Here is a 20,710-nt window from a genome sequence, read left to right as displayed (position 1 = left end):
CATGTCAATGTTTTTTTAATCAAACACAGGGTTTCTGCCTTTGTTTTTCTCAGGAGACCAAGCAGAGTAAGTGGGAAGAGCTAGGATAAAAGTTGGTGAATATATAGACTCCAGCAGCTCTGCTTACGCAGCTATGCTTAATGGGTTCTCAAGTCTTTTCCTCTGCACTAATTTTCCCAGATTCTAGGTTTATTCCCCTCTGGACTGAATAGCAATGCATGCTGGAATGAGGCTTTTTAGATTGAAACTCTGTTTATGAGATTCTTAGCCAAGAAAAGAGGAAAAAAGACCCAAACAAAACAGAGATGCTGCTGTAGAGAAGGAAGCTGCTGCAAGCCTGGGCTGCCTGGTGACAGCCCGGTCAGATGGCTGCCTCCTGAAATGCATCTGCTTAACCTGTATGAGGTTGAGTCTGTCTCAGGCTGTTGTTTCTCAGCCTCTTCAGTGACACAGCTCAGCACTACCTGGCCAGGAACCTGACATGTCATCTGTTCAGCTCCTGTCACAGCCTGTCATTAGGAAGAAGTAAGGTTACAGTTTTATTTTGGGTTGTTGTCTGTAACAGCTTTTGTCAGGTTGCATTGGATACACGTACCAGAGTTCAATTACACCACCACTGGGAGGAAAATCCAAAAGTAAATCAACACCAACTTGCACGATTGGCTTCATTAACAGTAAGGAAGTGAAACAGCATTAAAATGCCAGGTACTGCTGTGTTTAAGAGAGTGTGACCTTTGGGCAGTTAGTTAAATGTCAATGTCATTTGACATAAAATGAAAAGCAAATAGAAAGGCATGTTTGATGTAGTTGTTGTGGTCCTGTGACTTTAGAAGTTGGGCACTGGTTGACCACTTTGTATCATGTTGGCCATGAAAAGAGCAAACATTTGTCCTTGCAAACTAACTGCTGTGAAGCAGGAGAATGTGGACTGAAAGGTTTGATAAATTTTTTTCTTTTCTTTTCTTTTTGTTACAAGGTGCCTTCTGGCAACAATTCTTGGGCTTCTGGAAAGTGATGAAATTGCATCATAGCAAAGGAACAAAGATGTATTGAAACACGGTTTTTTGTTTCAAGATCCAGTTTTTCCATTTACAGATCATTCCTGTTGCCTAGAAACTTGGAAAATTCAGCAGTGTGAATGAGATACTTCACTCACCATGTTCTGATTTCTTTGTGTGGACTGTCTGGTTCCCAGACCCAGGTTCAGCTTTTGTAGGTGAATACTCTTACTCATGGTTCACATTTGTATCTTCATGGCATGGATTTCAGCATAAGCATGCTTCAGTTGTGATATGAGCACTGATTTTATTCCTAAAGTATTGGTCATTAAAAACCTGAGAATAGTATGTGGAGGTTGTGCAGAGACAGTGAGAGAAGTGATGTAGTGCAGGGAGATGCTCTACCTCTGGGTCCTCAGCTCACCACGAGGTCACAATACATGCAGAGCAGAACTTTGCTGTGGTCCTGTTTGTATTCTTATGAAGTAAACTGTTACTGGGTGTTGTTGATTCAAGTAAGGCCCCTCCCTTTTTGGGGGAACACTTGAAAAATGAAAGTGGGAAGTACCGGTTCATACCTGTGCTGTGCAAGCGCGTTTCAACCACCAAGGAGGTGAGCTGTCATCAGGGAGCAAGAACGTGGCTGAATACTTCCAGGTGCATGACAAAAAGGGACAGAGCCAAAATTATAAGGAGAAGTGGAAAGTCAGGAGAGCTTGCTCTTTTCTGTGTGATAATTGTATAGGGGAGCTTTCAACTGAAAGCACTTCTGAGCTGGAATTCTGTGTTACGTTTGTGAAGACCTTTAGGTGCAAATCTTTTTCCTTCTTTGTCAGTCCTTTGCTAAAATGATGTGTCAAAGTACCAGAGAGCCTTATCTTTTCTTAAGCTGTGTCTTCTGTAAAAGCATCTTCCCTTGTATTTGTCTGTCCATTTAGCAGGAGCAATGACTGTGTAGGGAGAGGACCCCATCAACTGCAGTACAAGAAAGAGCACGGCATTAGACCTGGCCTTCTTCCCACCCTACAACAGTAAACAATATGAATTTGGTACTGCAAAAGAATAAAGGTATTATCATTTGGAAATCTGCCCGTTTTTAGAGGAAAAGTAAAGAATGAATGGTTAACACAGCCAATTTTAAGGAAGATAAATTTCTTTAATGGAGGCAAATAGCAAATATTCATTCCATCTGAACAGTCCAGCAGTGGTGATCTAATTCCTCTTTGCAACTGAATCAGGTTGTGTAATTTTTGTCTCCCATTAAGTAAAATGGCAGCAAATGGGAGACGTTTTCCTCCACTGAGATAGCTCTTGTGGATGAGTTCTTCAACATGAATTGGGTAATTCTCTTTTTCCTCTTTTGCTGTACCTAGTTTTTCGGTATGTTCCCCATTACTCATAATGTAACAGGTTCTAAAGAAATAGATTGTAAAGTTTGAATTTGAATAATGTCTTAATGACTTCTGAAGTCTAATTAAGAAGATAATACCTTGGAAGCAAAACCAGAAGTCTCTCTTGATTTTCCTTGTGTCCTTCTGTCTCTTTTGTTGAGGTGGAGAGCCAAGTCAGCCACTACTTCCCACAGTTTACAAACAGTTGAAAAGTTTCAAAACTACATTGGGAGTCCCTGCTTGGACTGAGTTTGGTGCTGAGGGGTGGGGACAAGGAACCATCGTTAAAATTCTTTATTGAAGAAACATGCTGTGATTTTTGATATATCCTTGCTTTCACAGAATAGTAAGTGGAAGACCTTTGTCTGTTTACAGAATGCTTCTATTGAAAACCAATAATACTGTCACTTTCTATTTCTGTTCCTGAGAAACATTAATGTCACCCCCCTTGTCTGCTATTGTCTTGGCCCATTTCAAACCACCTGTGAGGTGACTTTGACACTCTGACCATCTCAAAGCGGAATGTTTTGCCATAGTTCTGTGGTAAGAGGTTTTCTGGGGTTTTCTCTTGAGTGCATTCAGCTGCTTGTGGCATTAGAGTATATGCTAATATGCCATTATCATTTTCCACTTAAGAAAGGTGACAAGGAATCCAATCTTTCTTCCTTTTCTTGTATCTGTTACTGGTTGCCTTATTTAGGCCTTTATTTCTTCACAGCCACTGACACTTGTTTTGCTGCACAGCTGAATTTCAGTTAACCAACCAATAAATTAACTGTTTGAGATGTGCATGCTCAGCATTTACCACTTATGCAAAAAGGCCGTTTAGTAGGAGAGATGTGGGAATTGGTATCCAAACTGTACAGAACCAACTGCCTGAATACAGCAAGTGTGAGTGGAACCTCTCAGAATGGATCCAGGTCACTGAGAATAGGGATTCCCTTTCTTGATCTGTAGTTGGCCTGGTGGGATTTCTTCTGCCTCTGTTATTTTAGCTATAAAATGAAGGTAACTGTCCTGTTGTCCCTGGCAGAGCTGGGAACTGGTTTTGAAGTATTATGCCAAGTCAAGATGCTATAAGGAGTCATTTAAATAAATCATTCAATATGTAATTTTTATAACAGATTAAAAGGAGACAGGGAAAATATGAAAAATTAAATAGTTTGATCCTGATTTCACAGGACTTCTGCATTTGTGTAACTTCATGGTCTTTATTGTAATTACTGCCTCTTGAATCAGTATTGCTGAGAGCAGAATCCAGTCAGTCTTTTTTTTTTCTTCCATCTATTTTTCCCCCTCTCACAGGTTTTTAAAGCATTCTTTAGTCTGAGGGACTGTGTCTCCTAAAAACTGATGGACTCTGGAAAAATACTGATATTCTGAAAGCGGTGGCTCAGCTTTTGAAACACACAGACGATATTGTCCTAGTCTGCAGGAAATAAATACCCTGCATAGAGTTCACTGAGAAATTCAATCATGCAAACAAAAAAGGGATTTCTTTCTGAACTTGAATAAAAAAGAGGTTGTTCTTTCTAAAATTTGAGCAAAAAAAAAGGAAATAATCAGACCTAGGGGCATGTCAGAACAAGGCAGTGCTTCTGAATAGGTACAAGGTGAACAGACTGAAAAATCAGAATGAAAAACAAAATTCAAGCCAAGAGGGAGGGAGGGAAAAAGGAAGGAAACTCCAGTGGTGCTTAGACAGTCCTTAGATCAGTTAGAAGACTCTCAAAAAACTCACTTAAAATAAATCAAGATTCTTATCTGGAAAAAAACCCACAGAGTTTTTAATTTTAGATTTTTCAAAAGACCCCTTTCTCAAAAGTGTCTTTTTAATGCTTCTTCATTTTTGTCAAGCAACTTTCCTCCTTGTCAGAGAAGTTTCCAGGCGGTTCTGAACACAGGCAGGAGACTTCTGTAGTGTTTGTTTGGGTAGGAAGGAAATGTGGAAGACTTGAAAGGCAGCACTTTGTACAAGTGGAGTGGCAATGCAAGGATGAGCAACGTGCAGCTGATGGATGGTCCTAAAAATCAGGGAATAAAACACTGTGCAGAGACAGTAAAGGCAGATGCCTGCGCTGGCTACGGATACGTTATCCGGCTTTTTATTTTCACTGCATCAAATAGAGCAATAGGCAGCTTTATGAAGTGAAGTAGCTAAAAGGCATGGTTGTATCATCTCTGAAGTCACTGTTGGAAACATATGCAGGGGTGTAAAACTTGTTAGGAATACTGTTAGCTCCTAGGAGTAAAGGAGGGAAGAGTAAGGTGCAGGTACTGGTTGTTGATAATTTTGGAAGCAGGAGGGGATCAAGTTTCTCTCCCCTAATTCTAGACATCAAGGCTAAACTGGTCACCTGAGCCCATTAACAGGCAATGGAGAGGGATAAAACTTTCAGTGTCACTTTGCTGGGCTGAGACAGGAACTGCCAGAGGATGAAGGTGCTTTGGGGGGAGAGTTGTCTTTCTGAGGGGGAGCAGGCGGTGGGAAACTGCTTCCGAAGTGCTTACTGTCTGAAAAGCCCATCCTGCTGCTGTGTGTGTGTGTGTGTGTGTGTAAGCTTACATCTGAGAGTAGTCAAATGCAAGCCCATGAAATTACTTACACAGGTAAAGTAAGTGCAGCAGTCTGGTCCTGACAGATAAGACAGACCATCTTCATGAAAAAAACCCCAAACTTCTTTGGGTAGAGCATAGGTCTTTCCTGTCAGATCCCTGTTCTTTGGAAAATGATATCCCTCCCTTTGCAGGGTGATGAATGTGAGCATCTAGTAGATCTCTATTCCATTTAAACTCCATAATGTGCTTCTCAAATACAGTTAACACGTATATGCATCTGACTCTGTCCAGAAAATCCAGTTCTTTGTTGAATTTGCTTGGTATGTGATGAGCTCTGGACTTAAACCAGTGTTTGAACTATGCTGAGGGAGAAGATAAAAAATCCAGTAATTCTGAACCCCCTGTCCAGCAAATATTAGACAACTGTCTCCTCTCAGGGGATTTGAGAGGACTTTGCAGGATGTTGCAGTTGCTTTTCCATGTATCTTGTTTTGCTCATAAATAGGTATTCATAAGCTGCAGCCGCTCTGTGAACAGCTTACTGAAACAAGCCACTGTGTCTGAAGCAGAGACAGAACCCACAGTCCCTCCATGACAGGATGCTCCTGCAGGATGTTGGGAAGTCATGTAGACATGTTGTAATTAATTTGTGCATTCTTCTATAGCATTAAACAGCTGTTATTACAGAAGGACATGGATTTCTGCCCAGGTAGCACTCATGGTAGAAGACGAGCACACAGATTGTGGCACTAAACTCATGTGATACGCAACCTTATGTTTCAGTGTCTGTAGTTTTGCACTTGTGAAAATGAAGCCTTTTCAAGCCAGTGAGTTGCCAGCTCTCCCATTGCACTGGTGGCACAGAATTCCCTCCAGAAAACATAGAATTCCCTCCAGAAAACCCTCCTTTCAGCCGCTTCGATGGAAATTGTGATGACTAAGAAAGGAATTAGAGAAGTGTCTGAAATAGATTCTTAAAAATGGCCATCCACAACGTTGGTAAATATTATTAAGCCTGTGGGACAAAGATACAGAGCCAGAAAATTGTATCTTTGACTACTGTTGGTACTCAAGTGAATCCAGTAGTTATGTTCCATAAACTAGGGTAAATTCCTGTGTGAATGACTGGCAGACTTTACTATACATTTAGTCTGACTTCAGGTCCTGTATTTCTTGGTGTACCAAAAGGTCCTGAAGCACAAGCTGGGAGGTCTTGGTGTCTGCTCTCTGCACAGGTAAAAGACAACTAAAATCAGAGATGTGATAGTTGGTCTCCAACTGTAAGGATTTCCCTTCTACCTCAACTATGCACTTCAGAGCAGAATAAACTCTACTGGGACATAATGGGCTGAAGCGAAATAGCATGAGCCCGGTTTCAGGAAAGGTCTTTTCCTCATGCAGAAGGCACTGGTACTTAGCTGAGACAGTGGAGACTGCCTGACAGGTTGCAATTACTTCTGCCAAGTGCACTGGGCTGTGTTCTGAACCTTTGCTTAATGGGGGCAGATCTGTTCCGAGTTATAAAAAGTAAAATAAAACTGCCTCAGGTCGTAGATATGACAGTATCTGTGCTTCTAATCAGGCTTCACCTTCAGCAGCAGGTTTTGCTTATTCATCCAACACGAACCTCAAAATGAGCTGAGTTTCCTTTACAAAACCCACGGTAATGGAATGAATCTCAGCTTTAGTTCCCATGAACTCCAAGGCAGAATTACCACTCCAGCTGATCGTGCGTGCCAGGTATACTCTGCTGAGATAAGAGGTTCCTTCAGTGTATCTGTGGCCAAAAGACAAGCTATGAAATAAGATTCCACTTTGGAGTCTCTATAGTGTGCTTTTTTGTGCTATAGCAAATTGTTTTTGCAGCACACACTAATACACATCTACGATAAAATTCAATTAGGCTAATAGCTGCTGCTTACATTGTTCTGTAAGAATTGGTGATTAAGAACCTCTCTGTATGGTTCAATCTACATTAATTAATTTCTCCTGCAGAAAATATGCGCCTGCCTGTTTTTCCTTTGGGATCCCAATATGAAGTGAAGCTATTATGCAGGTAAACAAAGGAGATAAAAGATGACCTTTAACTTCGACAGGATAGCCTGCAGTAGTTGTGGTTTGCCATCTGTCAGAACCGGTTGCTCCCAATAACGATACTCTGGGTAAGGAGCTGAAATGAGGGAACAGAGGAAGGTTGGAGGGGAGCAGGAAGGACCTTGTGGCAACATGTGTGCTTGTCAGGGTAGGAGGACTCGTGCTCGGTTACACTTGGTGCTCAGTGGATACCACAATGGCTCCACTAAAACGGACTTTGCAGAACAAAGAATCAGCCGTTGTCTGGCCCTTTGCTAGGACTTGTAACTCCTTTCACACACACGACTCCTACCCACTCGAGGCAAGTCCTGGGCAGGCAGGATTGCCAGTTCAGCCCACAAGTATCGACTGACCAGCCACCTGCCAAAGCAGCCAGCACCCCTCCAGCTAGTGCTGCTGGGGGTCTGGCTCCATGGCGTGAGGTGGACTGACTGTGAGTGTGGGGAGGAAAATGGGTCAAAGAACAACGTGGCCTCTTTGCCAAGGTTGTGTATGTTTTCTGGCGTCTCATAAACATGTAATCTCAGTAGTTATTTCTCACCATTGGTTGGCAAAGTGGTGCATCTTACCTGGTGTAATGGTGGAAAATATAAATAGCTTTCTAGCAACCAGGCTTCATTAATATGTATTGGAATCCTAAAATGGTATTCAGCTATGAGGGGGGAGAAGTGCAGAATTGCTTTGGATTATAATAATTTCAGCAAAGCATCTAATTTATATATTAAGCTTACTTAATGGACTTATATTGCCTTGCCTTTTGATCTGAAGAAAAAGGTGGTGAATAATTTATCAAATTAAAAAAAAACCCTTCCTCTAGCCCAGCCCACATGTCACAATCTGCCCTATAATTTACATTTTTTAAGAGATGCCATTTCCAGGCAAGAGAACAAGAGAACTGGTTCCTAAAGATTCTTTCTAATATTACAAATGTATTTTCATGAGGTTCACTCTGGGGAAAAAAAAATAAAATAATGCAGGAACACAGTTCTGCAGACAAATGTTTCAGCTCCATGCCTTCTTCACTGAAGACAGTCATTTCAGCTAAATGCCAAAAGGCATTTAGCTGTAGCATTTGTCAGCAGAATAGGGTTGGCTTTAGGTTTCCCTCCTGATTTACAATTGAGTGTTTATTGGGTTTACTGTACTGTAGCCTGTTTTGTTAACCTCTAAAGAAACACATCCAGCTTGTGCATTAATCACAGGGATGATATCTGTCACGGTAAACTGGGTCAGCGCGGGGCTTTTGTACCCTGCCAAACTTCATGGAAAGGATTTCTGGCTGGAGAGATGCACTGGTGGCTTTGGGCTGGGGACTGGGTAACCCGTGTCCAGCTCCTGACTCTGGAGCAGGTTTCTTGTGAGACTCATCATCTATTTCTCCACGTCTTTATTTTTCAACTGGAAGAGTTGGAGAGACCAGGTCATGTCGGCTCACAGTAGGTGGGTGAGATGCTGTAGAATCACATGCCCGAGCAGGATTTAGGTGGCTGTGGTGCTGCTTAGAGACTCACTCTTGGGAACTTTGTGCCTGGAGTTCCTCAACTGGTTCCTGAACCTATCGCAGTCATTCCTGCTTCTGGTCACAGCTCTATCATGACTCGTGACACGTCTCCTGTTCACGTTTCTCCCCATTTGTCCAAAGCAATGAGTTGTCAAACATTTACTATGGCTGTGTGCAGGGTTTATTCATATTTAAATAAAGCCATTATCCTGGCCTTGAGTTTCAGTAGTTTTCTGCTCTTCCTCTTGAGTATTTCTCTCAGTAGTGCCATCTAATCAGCTTTAGGTTTTAATTAAACAGCTGTCATTTGCTTCCTAGTTCTGTTGCGACCTGATGTTGTATTAAATTTTAATTTAGCCTAGGCTGGATAAGAAGTAGATTCCTTCAGACAACAAAGAAATGCTATTAGCAGGTTACAGTTGTAATTAAGAAGAGCTCTGCTGAAGTGCTAATGCATTCAGGTAGAGAGAAGGAGCTGGAGATAAACACGCACATCATTATTATTCAGGGCTAGAGCCTATGGTATGAATGTGTAACTTCCACCCAGGCTGCATGAATTGAAGGTTTTGGTCAAGATCTGGGAGCTAAAACCCTCAACAAAAGAAATAGGAAGGAATTCCCAGGTTTTCACCCTGAACCTTGCAGTGTCAGCAGTTACAGGTTTGTGCTGGTTGTCCCTGGGTGTTGCTCCAGATGTTTCACTCCTGCTGTGCCAAGCAGGAGGACCTGCCTATGTAAATCAACATTATTACCCCTCTCTACATTTCAGATGCTGTTAGCAATAACCAACACAGGTATCTTAAATTCAGTATTGCTTTTTTCCCCCCTACAGTAAACCCTACCATGGAAACATAAACTAAGTCTAACAGAATTTGGATGAAATGCTATTACTTGTTGAAGATGCACTAAAAAACCCCAGTCTGTTTATAAATCTAATGGACAGTCAATTAGTTCAGTTCTAGCTTCATATTTCTTCCTCAGAGGAAATATATTTTTTCAGTCTATAAACAGCCAGCTCTTAAAAAGATCTTTACACAGCCTATTATACTTGTGCAACACTCGAGCCAGGCATCGGGCATCTGAAATATTGATTTATATAGGAGAATTGCTTACCAGTGAAGTGTAGTTTTTGTGAAGCAGCACCAGCTAATTAGCACAGTGGGTACCTGTACACGTTGGGAAGGAGGGAAAGTTCAGGACAGCGCTCTTGTCAGGAGCACGATGAGCATATTTCAGAGCACCCACAAATACCGAGGTCGCAAGGTGTCTCTCCTAAGACCTCGTCTCTCATGCTCATCTTTCACAGGGAGTTTATGAAAGGAATGCAGATGTCTTTGTAAACTTTGCATTATCCCTCAGAGCATCCAAGTCAGCTTGGTAGCGAAGCAGCACTTAGAGTTAAAAGTAGGCTAGAGGTTTTGTTTATCCTTTGTCACACATGAGGGTCAGCACAAGGGTGACACAATGAACAGCGCAAAAACTAAAGGAGGAATTAGTTTAGGCCTGTTGAGAACCTGGTTCCAAGTCTACTGAAGTCAAAAGAAGCTTTCATCTGTGACTCAGGAGGGCTTTCGATTAGACCATAATTGCATACAAGTGCTGCCTGCCCCTGACATGTAGGAGTTCCATGGCTGTGCTAACAGAGTGGCTTTGGAGGCAGAATTAGTCACGCGTTCGTCCTTTGTGACCTTGGCAGAAGTACCGTTTCCCGGGATGCGCTGAAGACGACTCTTGTAGCAGAATGGCTTAGAAACAGCATGCTGGCAAACTGCTGCTTCTTCCACGTCTGCATCATATATCTGACATGCTTAGATTCAAGTGATAGCTTAGAAGTTATGAGATAGGTGCTGTTGGTTTGGTGAAATCTCCCTACCTCTCCTTTGACATACTTGCGGATGAAGCACCCTCTGTATCTCTTTGTTTTACTCACCCTCTTCCCACCTGAGGTGTACATCTAATTGTTGTCTTTCACCTGGCAGCGCATTTTCTTCTTAGTTTTGCTCAAACCTCAGGTCTGTTTGAAGGTTTTACAGTTGCTCTTCCGCACTTCTACTTTTGTCACATCTCTTTCCCCGTGTCCCTCCCTCGTGGATAGCAGCTGGTTATAAATGAGCCCATTCAGCATAAATAAAAACTACACAGTCGTTTACAGCGTAAAACATCTGGTTTGTGCCTCGCAGAGAGCAGGACAAAGACAGTGCATTTATTTCATGAGGTAGTACTCAGCAAAGCATCTCTATTCAGGACAACACTTAAATGCTTAAATCACATTGAAGTCTAAGTGTCAAGTTGAGCACGTACTTTTAGTGCTGTTCTGAACAGAAATGGACTCAAGTACATGCTTAAAGGATTTTCTGGAACATGACTGCCCATAAAGCTCTAGTAGACTATATTAGTTAGCTGGCACTAGTGTTATTAGTACTTCAACTCATTTAATTCAGGGTGCTTTTTGTAGAAGTTTCCGAATATTGATTAATAATACATCTTAGTTGCAAGTATTTATCGGTCTTCTCCAGCTGTCCTCAGCTTGTGGTCAATGCCCATTATTTTCTATCAATCTCACTAGCAGACAGAAGCAAATGATAGTGAATATATCTCCCTATGCAAGCTGCCATCAGATTTTTCACTAAAATCCATTTCTTTCTCCACCCATTCTAATAATGGGATTTAAAGTTAGATTACTGGGAAGCAACTTTTTTTTCTTTTTTCTTTTTTTTTTCTTCCAACTGGCAAGCAATTAGTTTCATGAAGTTGAGAAATGAAAAGCAGATTGATCTGAAGCAGAATTTCCCTTTGAAAGCTTTTTGAGAAGGCCAAACTGAACCTCTGTGAACGCACAGATTGCTCCTTGCCCCGCACGTGTGTCACGTTCTGGGCTTGCAGTAAGCACTGCTTAAGCAGGGACAAGCTGCTCTGTAGGTCTTTGGGGGCTGTTCCCCTCCACTCTGCATACCTGCTTACGCAAGGCAGGGACCTCTGTGGCAACTCATTTGGAGTAATTAATCAAACTGCAGCCATACTGAGACACAGAGGAAGGCTGCGTTAATGGAGTCATTAGAGTGCCAGTGCTGTGAATTCATCAGGATTAGAGATAAATGTGGTAAAACATCTCTAGGTGGGATTTTGATGGGGAAAGATTAAAAAGTTGTATATGGATGTCACTGCTTAGTTTGTAATACCCTACCTCATGCATATTTCTCATCATGTACTTCTATCATGAAAAGGGAAAATGGGCAATTTGCAACGCTGTTAGCTGGAACAGTAAGAAAGAAATGCTGTTGTTGTAATGCTTGATCATCACTTCCCAAATCACTGTTGTGATGTGGGGTAAGAGGATGGGAAGAGTCACCATCACCCCTGGAGATCGTAGCCGAATAGTGCTGTGGTTCTGCCAAGGTGCAGATATGCCTTCCCACGTACCTCCAGTACAGATTTCATTGCCACAGCAGCCAAACCTGTAAATGGGCTCAAAAAGAGTAAATCCATGTGTTTGTCAAAAACAAACTTGAGGGTCCAAGTGCAACTTTGGGCTTAGAAAGCTGTTAAACCACTGACCACAGGGAGCTGGACGTGTGTGTGCAAGGAGTGTTCGCTCCTCCATCTGTCCCTGTCAGAGACAAGGTTTCACATCACCAGTCTGGCTCCTGTGGGTTTAGGCTTGTGGTTTTAGGTTTCTCTAACACCCACCCCTCTTTTGTGTTTATTTGCAGGACACAGAAGTCCTTAACACGGCCATTCTGACGGGCAAAACGGTGTCTGTCCCACTCAAGGTTGTTGCTGTGCAGGAGGACGGGTCCGTGGTCGATGTTTCAGACTCCACCGAGTGCAAATCAGCTGATGAAGACATCATAAAGGTAAGGCACCCACATCGGGTGGAGAGTGGGGTTTTCACCCTTTTCTCCTCCTCCACCACTGCAGTGGGACCTAGCTCACATTCAGGATTTTACATCGACCGGTTCCTTTGCTGTCATGGCTGTGTCTGCCATGGTGGGGTTTTCTGTGCACACAGTGAGGAGAATGGTCTCCTGAGGCTCTGCAGGGTGAGTGCGTTTCCACAGGCTGATGGGGAGCCATATGTGCTGGTGTGTCTGTACAGCAGAAAGGGCAGGGGGTGCTGGAAGAGCAGTCCCGGTCTTCTTGCACTGGCCAGCCAGGGCTGATGAGAAGGAACGTGTTGCCTGATACATCCCACTTGGGAACAGTCAGCTCCCCAAACAGGGATCTTTGCTCTTGTGTGGCTTCTCAGCATTCATTATTTAATAGTAATAATGCAGTATATTAAACCAGTGTGCAGCAAGGTGTCCTATGTGCTTCTGACTTCATCACCTGCTTTCCAGTCAGGAATTTCTTATAAGTAAAGATGGTGAACGGTACTAAAGAGCATGGTAGAGAATGGAAAATGACAACCTTATAGCAAGTATTCTTAAAACAAGAGCTTGGGGGCTTTTAAACAATGTTATGGTCTGTGAGTTGGTGGGGTTTTATTTTTCTTTAAATGATATGTTGAGCTGGTTCTCTGTCCCTGACACTGAGATGAAAATAGCATTTCTGTGACTTTATCATAACCTTGACTGGATGACTTCTGACACCATTACATGGCTTTCAGCTTTTAGCTCATTATTAGTTTTAGTCATAAAAGAAGTAGTTTTGAATATCTTTAGTAGGGTTATTTGTTTGATTCTGTGGTTTGAGGGGTGTTTTTTTCTTTGTTTTAAATGAATTTAAGAATTGACTACAATGAATTCTGTGTAACCCTGGGTTTTTTTTATATTATCTATGAACTTCTTCGAGTAATCCTGGAAAGATAGCTTCTTTGCCTCAATTCCAGGCAACCACAGTATATTATACATAAATCCTATAACAATAGGGTAATACAGTCATCCTTTTTAAATAGTAATCCTGTAACCTGTAGATCTAATGATAAACTCTTTCTATAGTTTTCAAGAAACAAGTTCTTCTTGATATTTTAGCTATCAATTATGTCATGTGTGAATGTATTTCAGACTTAGCCTGAAGTTTTCTGCAGATTGCAGAAACACACATCCTTTACCTGTGTACTCTTAACTTATTATTATAACCTCTTTGTAGATAGGACTGAAAAGGTCCCAATAGATAGCTTGTGTTTTACTGGCTGAAGAATTGCACACAGCAAGGCTATTTATTTTGAGGATGATATTCTGGAACAAAAAAAAAAAATCACCTTATATTTGACAACTCTGAATGAGCTTGTTCCTAATTTTTTCAACAAATTACATCCTTTAAAACAATAAAAATTCATTACATTTTAGGTCCAACAACAAAGAAATGAATTTGCAGTTAAAGAGCTTGCAGAGCAACTGTAGGTATTTCCACTTACTGAAACCTCCAAGTAGGTGAAAGATGACATCCGTTTGAGCCTAGGTAGCTACAGCAAGGGCAAGATGGGTTTGGGCAAAAGCCTTAGTCAGGCAACCTCTATTTCCTTCCAGCTTTTCTCAGTAAGATTTACCTGCATTTAATTCAAAGGCAAATCATTCCACTGTAAGCCTCAGCCAGCGATGGAGTAGGTCTCTTGAGTCTTCAGCCTGTGCTCTGGCTTCTATATTCTCTCCTATATATCAGATGTGAAAGAAAAAATCACATCTCCTGCTTTTCAGCTGGGGTAGACTTAACTTTCACAAGAAGCTGGGAGGGGACAAAGCCAAGACAGTTTACCCCAACCTAGCCAAAGGGGTATTCCATAGCATATGATGTCATGTATATAAAGGGGGCTGGTAGAGGAGGAAGGGTTGCTGCTCAGGGCTGGGCTGTGCATCAGGCTCTGGGGTGAGCAGACTGCGTTTTGTATTCTAATTACTTATTCCAGCCCAAGTTTTACCTTTTCCTACCATTTCCCATCCCCATCCCACTGGTGGGGAGGGGTGAACGAGGTGCTGAGGGCAGCATGATGCTGGCTGGGACTTAACCATAGCATCACATTTTCTTTTTCTAGAAACCAAATATCCTTTAAGGTCCTTACCAGAAGGAATATGAATGAATATCTCTGTTTGTGACTAACTTAATTGTCAGAGGAACACACACTCTTGATGAATTTCACTATTCTTTGTTCTTGCTGTGTATCTGATTAGTAGCTATTCTTTATCAGTTCACGATGAGTTGTTCATATGATAAACTCAAGCACCAAGTATCATCAACAGATTGCTGAGAATTGTTTTTTCTCTGCACTTCAGAAAACAGATCCAGATTTAAAAGATGTTGTATGTGGACTTTTGTTTCTATTAATTGAGTTCTAGTATTTCTAGGACTTGCTGTACTTAGGGAATACTGGAATGAACCAGATAGGAAAAGGTCAGGAAAAGGACTCCTAATCCTCTTCCACTAATGAAATTAGTATCTGCAAGCATCAGGGAGATGTTACATTTCAAAACATTGCCTGTTTAAAGTCCATTTAGTTCAATCAGTGGTTGTCCTTATGGTTATCCTGTCAAAGCTGGGCATGAAGTTGTTCTGATTCCCCAATTTAAAAGGTCCACTGAAGCTGGCAACTAAATAAGACTTGACCTCTGTGAGCAGAGACAAGATTTCCAGTTGCAGCTGTGGATTTATACACTTCAAGAAAGCAAATCTCTTGCCCTTTGACCATCTTCCTTTCTTGCTTTTTCAAAATGGGTTGTATTTCTAGGTGGGATTAGACCTGTTCCAAAGCACCTTCAAGCTGATGAGTGATCTGTGTTCAGGTTCAGTGATATGGATAGAGCAGATCAAAACACAGGCCAAAATTCTGCACAGGTTTTACAAGATTTGCACTATAATTTGACTACTTTGTGAAATTATTTGGGTATCAAACCACGGGCAGAAGAGACTGCGTCTGGGACTCTTTCCCAGACCTGGTACCAACTCTAATATAATGAATTAATGAACAAAACCAAGAGGTGTGTATTTGGTCTTCACTGAGTCCGTCCTGCCTCACCCTGGTGATATAAAACAGGAGTAATGTTATTTTCCTGCAAATTGCAGCATCCTTAAAATGGATTTCAGTCACAAATCAGAGCGGAGCTTTCAGCCTGAATGCTGCTCAGGCATAATTTCTAAACTGGAAATATATGTATTGGTTGCAAGATTGAATCCATAACGATTAATTAGCCAAGTTAAAATTTAGTAGAGGGTTTATGTGCCTATATTTTTTCAGAAAACTGCATATTCCCTTTGCAAGCCCCTTTGGTAAAGTCAGTATTGACTTTGCTTCCAAATTTGTGTTGCCTTTTCTGTATAGGGGGTACTGCTAAACCCTCTAGGAAGACTTGTCAGGCATTTGGGATGCAATTGCCTAATCTTCAGCTTCCTTTCACTGTTAATTCTGCCTTTATCATTTCTTTGTAATTGGAGAGATATCCCTTTTTTTAACATAAAGTGTTGGCGGTTTTAACCTTTTATTTCTCTTTAATAGCTAATGATTTAATAGAAAATTAATGGGACAGTTCTTTGATCACTGCAGTAACACCATTATTTTCAATTAAGACACAATGAATTGAAGCAGTTTAAATAAAAACAGACCTTGGCCCAGGCTATTCTGTATTTATACAAAAATGTGCTTCTCTGGGCAGCCACCCAGATATCACCTTGATATAAATACTACTCAGAGATGGTCAGATAGATAGATGATGTACAGGTGATTTATTTGGAGACAGGAGATGTGAATCTTTCCTATTCTAAACCATATATTCCCTCAGCCTAACAGTTTAATAGCTTCCCAGCAGGAGAATATTTCAGTCCACATTTTTCAGAGCCTCCCTAATTAATGGTAAATACAATGTAAAGCACACCTATTACTCTGACCTTGCATTTTCCAACCCCAGCATGACTTGATCTTGGAAGGAATCTCCTAGGTAAAGTTGCTCAGTTTACCTACAGCTCCTGGACCCTACAACTGCTGGTCTGTACAGCTGGAACAACGTTGTACTGACCAACCATTTTAACTTGACCTGGCTACCCTCTGAAAAATGTTGATGGAAACATTACTGTAAGTCATTTAAACTCTTCTGCTTGTTCCATTATTGAAAAGGAACATTTAACATGTTGGCATTGGAGGGAAAAGATTTACTTTATGATTAAGGTACTGAAATGCTTTTCAGCATTAATTTCCATATCTCTTGCTGATCCCCTGTGTGACTGTGGGTAAATCACTCATTCCCCTTGGAACCTTCCTTATCTGCAAACTAGGTGGAGAAAGACATCTTTTGCCCAGCCTCAGCCTACCTTATGTAACCTCTGAATCTACTGTTGTCTTTGGATAAATCTTTATCTCATCTCCACTGCCATTTCATTAACTTCAGGGATCTTCTGCCACAGACTCTCTTGAAGAACTTCTCTTCCAGTGTCCCACTCTTCCTGCAGACCACAGCTAAATAGGGTTGTGAAGCTGAAAGGAAAGAAGTGGTGACAGCTTGATAGAATTTATGCAGAAATCATTCAGTTACTCTGGTGATGGGTGATACACTGAGAGATAAAGGAGCTGTAGGCATGGTGGGATGAATCTTCCTCTGTGTATGCTGAACCATGGGGCCTCAGTCTTCCTTGAAGATAAATGATTAAAAGAGCTGTGCCATGGCAAAGTCCTTTTGCTCATCCATCCTGCCAGAAAGTGTAAGCACTGCTGAAGTCCTGCTGGCTCATTATGGTGTGTTTCACTTGCTCCTCACTGGTCTTCAGGCTGTAGTTGGGGGTAAATAATGAGTGAGGCCAACATCAGCGATGGAGGGGACACCTTGAGATGGTTGTATTACAGAGGAAGGTCTAACTTGATGGCTTTGGCACAGTCTTTATAGCTGCTCAGAAGCTCCAAGCAAGGTCCACACACTCATTTTTTCTCCCTGTAAAAGTGTCTTTAAAAGCCTGAACCACAGTAATTTCCCATGAAGAAAAACTCTGAAAACATTGTAGTTACATGGTAGTCATAAACATCACCCACAAAGCAGCATCAAGTGAGGACGTTATAATAAGGACAGCTTCTTAGTCCAAATGTTTATCTCAGTAGTGCACAAATGAGAGGGAGACAGCTGCCCAATTAGTTCATTCTTCGATTAGTCATATTTCCATGTCCTTTGCAAGTTGCGCAGGAATTGACTGATGGCTCAAATTAATCTCTGCAGTAATTCAAATGGCTTCCATGGAGTTGCACCATGGACTAATTTAGTCTAATTTTTTTGTAGCAGAAAGGGCCCTCAATTGAACAGAAGGGAGTCAGAGGGCCTCATCCTGCCCATTTCTGCCCACGTGTAAAGTGCAGTGGAAGCAGGCTGAATGTGCCCCGGCAGGAGCACACATTAAGCACAATTGTGCTGTGATAATATACCATGAACTCTGCCTGGGAGTGAATGCACTTTTCTTGTTAGCTTGCTAGAGGAAAGCACTTCAGTGAATTATTTTTCACCTTTTCATAATTTCCTGTCTAATTATAATGAAAGTAAAATTCAAACCATTCCTACCCCCTACTTTTCTAACACAAACCTTATCTTGAACTCTCCATAATTAATGTTAAAACAATAGAAGACCTAATTTTCCTAGCAGCAGTCAGCTAGGCTTTATCTAATGTGCAGTAAAAATAGCGTAAGAAAGGCAGGAAAGGTAATAGCTAAAATAGGTTGAGTCTGAGGAAGGTTCTTCCCTCTTCCAGAAAAATAGCTGAGGAGAAACTTGAGGACCTTACTCAACAACGTGGAGCACAGTGATCTCTAACCCCAGCTCAGTAACTGCTGGGGAAAAAAAACCCCAAACAGCTAAGGGAAAGGGAGGGATGCTGTGGTTCTGCAGTTCAGATGATACTGAATTTCTGGGAATGATTGCTGCAGCCTCACAGCACGTTCTAAGGACAATTTACAGAAAGAGGCGCCTGGCTGGCATTAACTACAGCTATTTATGCAGGAGCTCTGAGAACAAAGCCAGAGCTTGTCATTTGGAAGTTCTGCAGCTGTTTTGCCATTAAAGTATGTGATCAAGAATGTACATAAAGTGGAGCTAATCATATTTCTCCATCTATCATATTTTTGAGTACCTATCCCTGTGTTGCCTGAGAGCTTTATTTTGTGGTCACTCGCGCAGAAACCAGCTCACTCCAGGAGTCCAAACTCTTTCTGGAATCAGTGAAAATACCCTCTGTTTGTTTACATGATGGATTTACTTTGGTGCCAGTTGGTTTATTACACAATTCATTTTGAACTAGATCTTATTTTTTAAGTGATTTTTTTTTTTTCAAGTGCTTCTGAATGGTGCAAGATTGACAGGCCTGGAGGCTTAACCACTCTGTCTTGCCCCAGAACAGGGGACAGGTCGGGGCTGTGGCAGGCAGCTGTTCAACTAGAAAGCTTTTGAAGTGCAAATGTTTAATTTGGCGAGTCCATCTCCCTGTCCATGCTGTCCTTTTAATCTCACCTGATTAGTGCCAGTGAGTCAGTATTGTCAGCTCCATGAAATCAGCTGTTAACAACCTCAAGTCACTGTCAGCTTCATCTCCATCTGTCTTGGGGAGCTGGGAGGTCCTGCAGTTCATTACAAAGCCCCTGAAATAATGACTCCCCTGATGCCTGGCAGAGGCAGGAGGTTTAGGACAGTGAAACATTCCTCAGCTGAACAGAAGGATTACTGAGGAGCTGAGGATCCTGCTTGGGACTGAGGTGTTCTGGGTGACCTCTCAGCTTTACTCCAGACCTCCACTGTGAAGCTGCTGGGCTCTGTCTCAGGTGATGAGAAGGACACTCCTTGCCCAGTGGGATTTATTGCCAGGGAACCTGTAGAAGGCTGTGTGTCTTGTCTTTTGTATCTGTAGACAGGTATGCCTAAGTTAGAACAATAATTAAATACAATTGAGCTGCTTGCAGTTCGAAAAAGTTGTAAATTGGAACTTTTTAGGATTTGGCATTATTTTGGCCATCCTCTGCCCCCAGACAAAGTTCGTTGTTACGAGTCATGAGAGATAGGCAGGGGAGTATAGCAGATCTGTCTACAGTATGTCAGCTGTTGAATTAAGGATTTTGCTTTTTGCTGAAATATCAGAGGTTTTGACATTCAGGTCACCAAATTCTGCTAATTAGTTTTCTAGCAAGACCAAGTATGATCAGAAAAGAGTAACATAGCCATTTACTGCATATTAAAGATTTATCTTTAAAACCACTCGTTCCACAGCAACAGGTTGAAATCTACAGTGTTTTATGATTGTGCCAAGCTAAAACTTTCAGCCTAGAGTAGTATTTACACACAAAGCAGCTCCGTGTATAGCAGTAACGATGCCAGGGAGGCAATCTCACACAATCACATATTGAAGAATTAATATTCTGTACACAGTACACATTGTACACAGTTTATAGCAAAATATATGTGTGTATCTTCCTGAAGCTATTTTTAAACACACACAGTCTTCAAAGCCAGCTTGAGAAAAGAGTGTTTTGTCTGGGAGAGGCTCCGTTCAGAACAGACCATGCCGACATGTGCAATTACACAGATTTCGGCAGAGATGCTTATGGTGTCTTCCAAGGGACCAGCTGCTGCTTGAGAGGAAGAAAACAATTCTATGGCTTAGCATTTGGCTGCTTGGAGAGCAGAAATGCAAAGGGCATGGATCCCAGTCCTGGGAAACAATCATTAGCCTGAACCATGATATTGCTTAGGATAAACTCTGAATATTTTATACTGGGAGATGCACGGAGTAAACAGCTCAAGCCAGGCTCAACAAACGCAAATGCAGCACTTAGTAGCGGTTGTTGGGAGAAAATGACAAACTTCTGGAGGCCTTTGCTCCAAGTTCTGTAGGAAATTAACTCTGCTTTATAAACTTTAATGCAGCTGGCCATTTAAATATTTTAATTGCGACTGAGTGAACCTCATGGATTCTGAGGCTTTTATACCTCTTGAACTGTCATTCTGGCTGGGCAAATTAATTCAGAGCCCCATTGTCATCCAAACCCCTGGGGCCAAAAAAACGTGCTCTCAGCTGAAGTCACATAACTGTGTGAAAGGCATTGGAGTGACAGAGGTGTCCTGGAGGGCAATATTTGCTCCATGTGAAGTTAAAACAGCCATTAGCTGTCAGCTACAGCATGAGAGAAAGGTCCTTCTTCCGCCCTCTCCACTGATGTGATGCTTGAGTGGGACAGGGCAGCAAATGATGCTTTCTGGATGGCATAGCGTCCCATTTT

At 41.8% G+C, this 20,710-nt stretch overlaps 1 protein-coding gene across 1 annotated transcript in view; it reads left to right on the top strand.

The window, feature by feature from the left end:
• Positions 1 to 20,710, top strand: part of TMEM132B (transmembrane protein 132B) — a gene marked incomplete at both ends in the record, with an annotated part of 250,288 nt that overhangs the window by 195,922 nt on the left and 33,656 nt on the right. The window contains one exon of the mRNA XM_084272218.1: positions 12,254 to 12,397. Within this exon, the coding sequence (XP_084128344.1) occupies positions 12,254 to 12,397 (144 nt within the window). The remainder of the gene's footprint in view (positions 1 to 12,253; positions 12,398 to 20,710) is intronic.

This window comes from Gallinula chloropus (assembly GCF_964237585.1).
Source record: "Gallinula chloropus genome assembly, chromosome: 17".
NCBI classification, from domain to species: domain Eukaryota; kingdom Metazoa; phylum Chordata; class Aves; order Gruiformes; family Rallidae; genus Gallinula; species Gallinula chloropus.
Note: the sequence above shows the minus strand (reverse complement) of the source record. Positions and strands in the feature narration are given on the sequence as shown.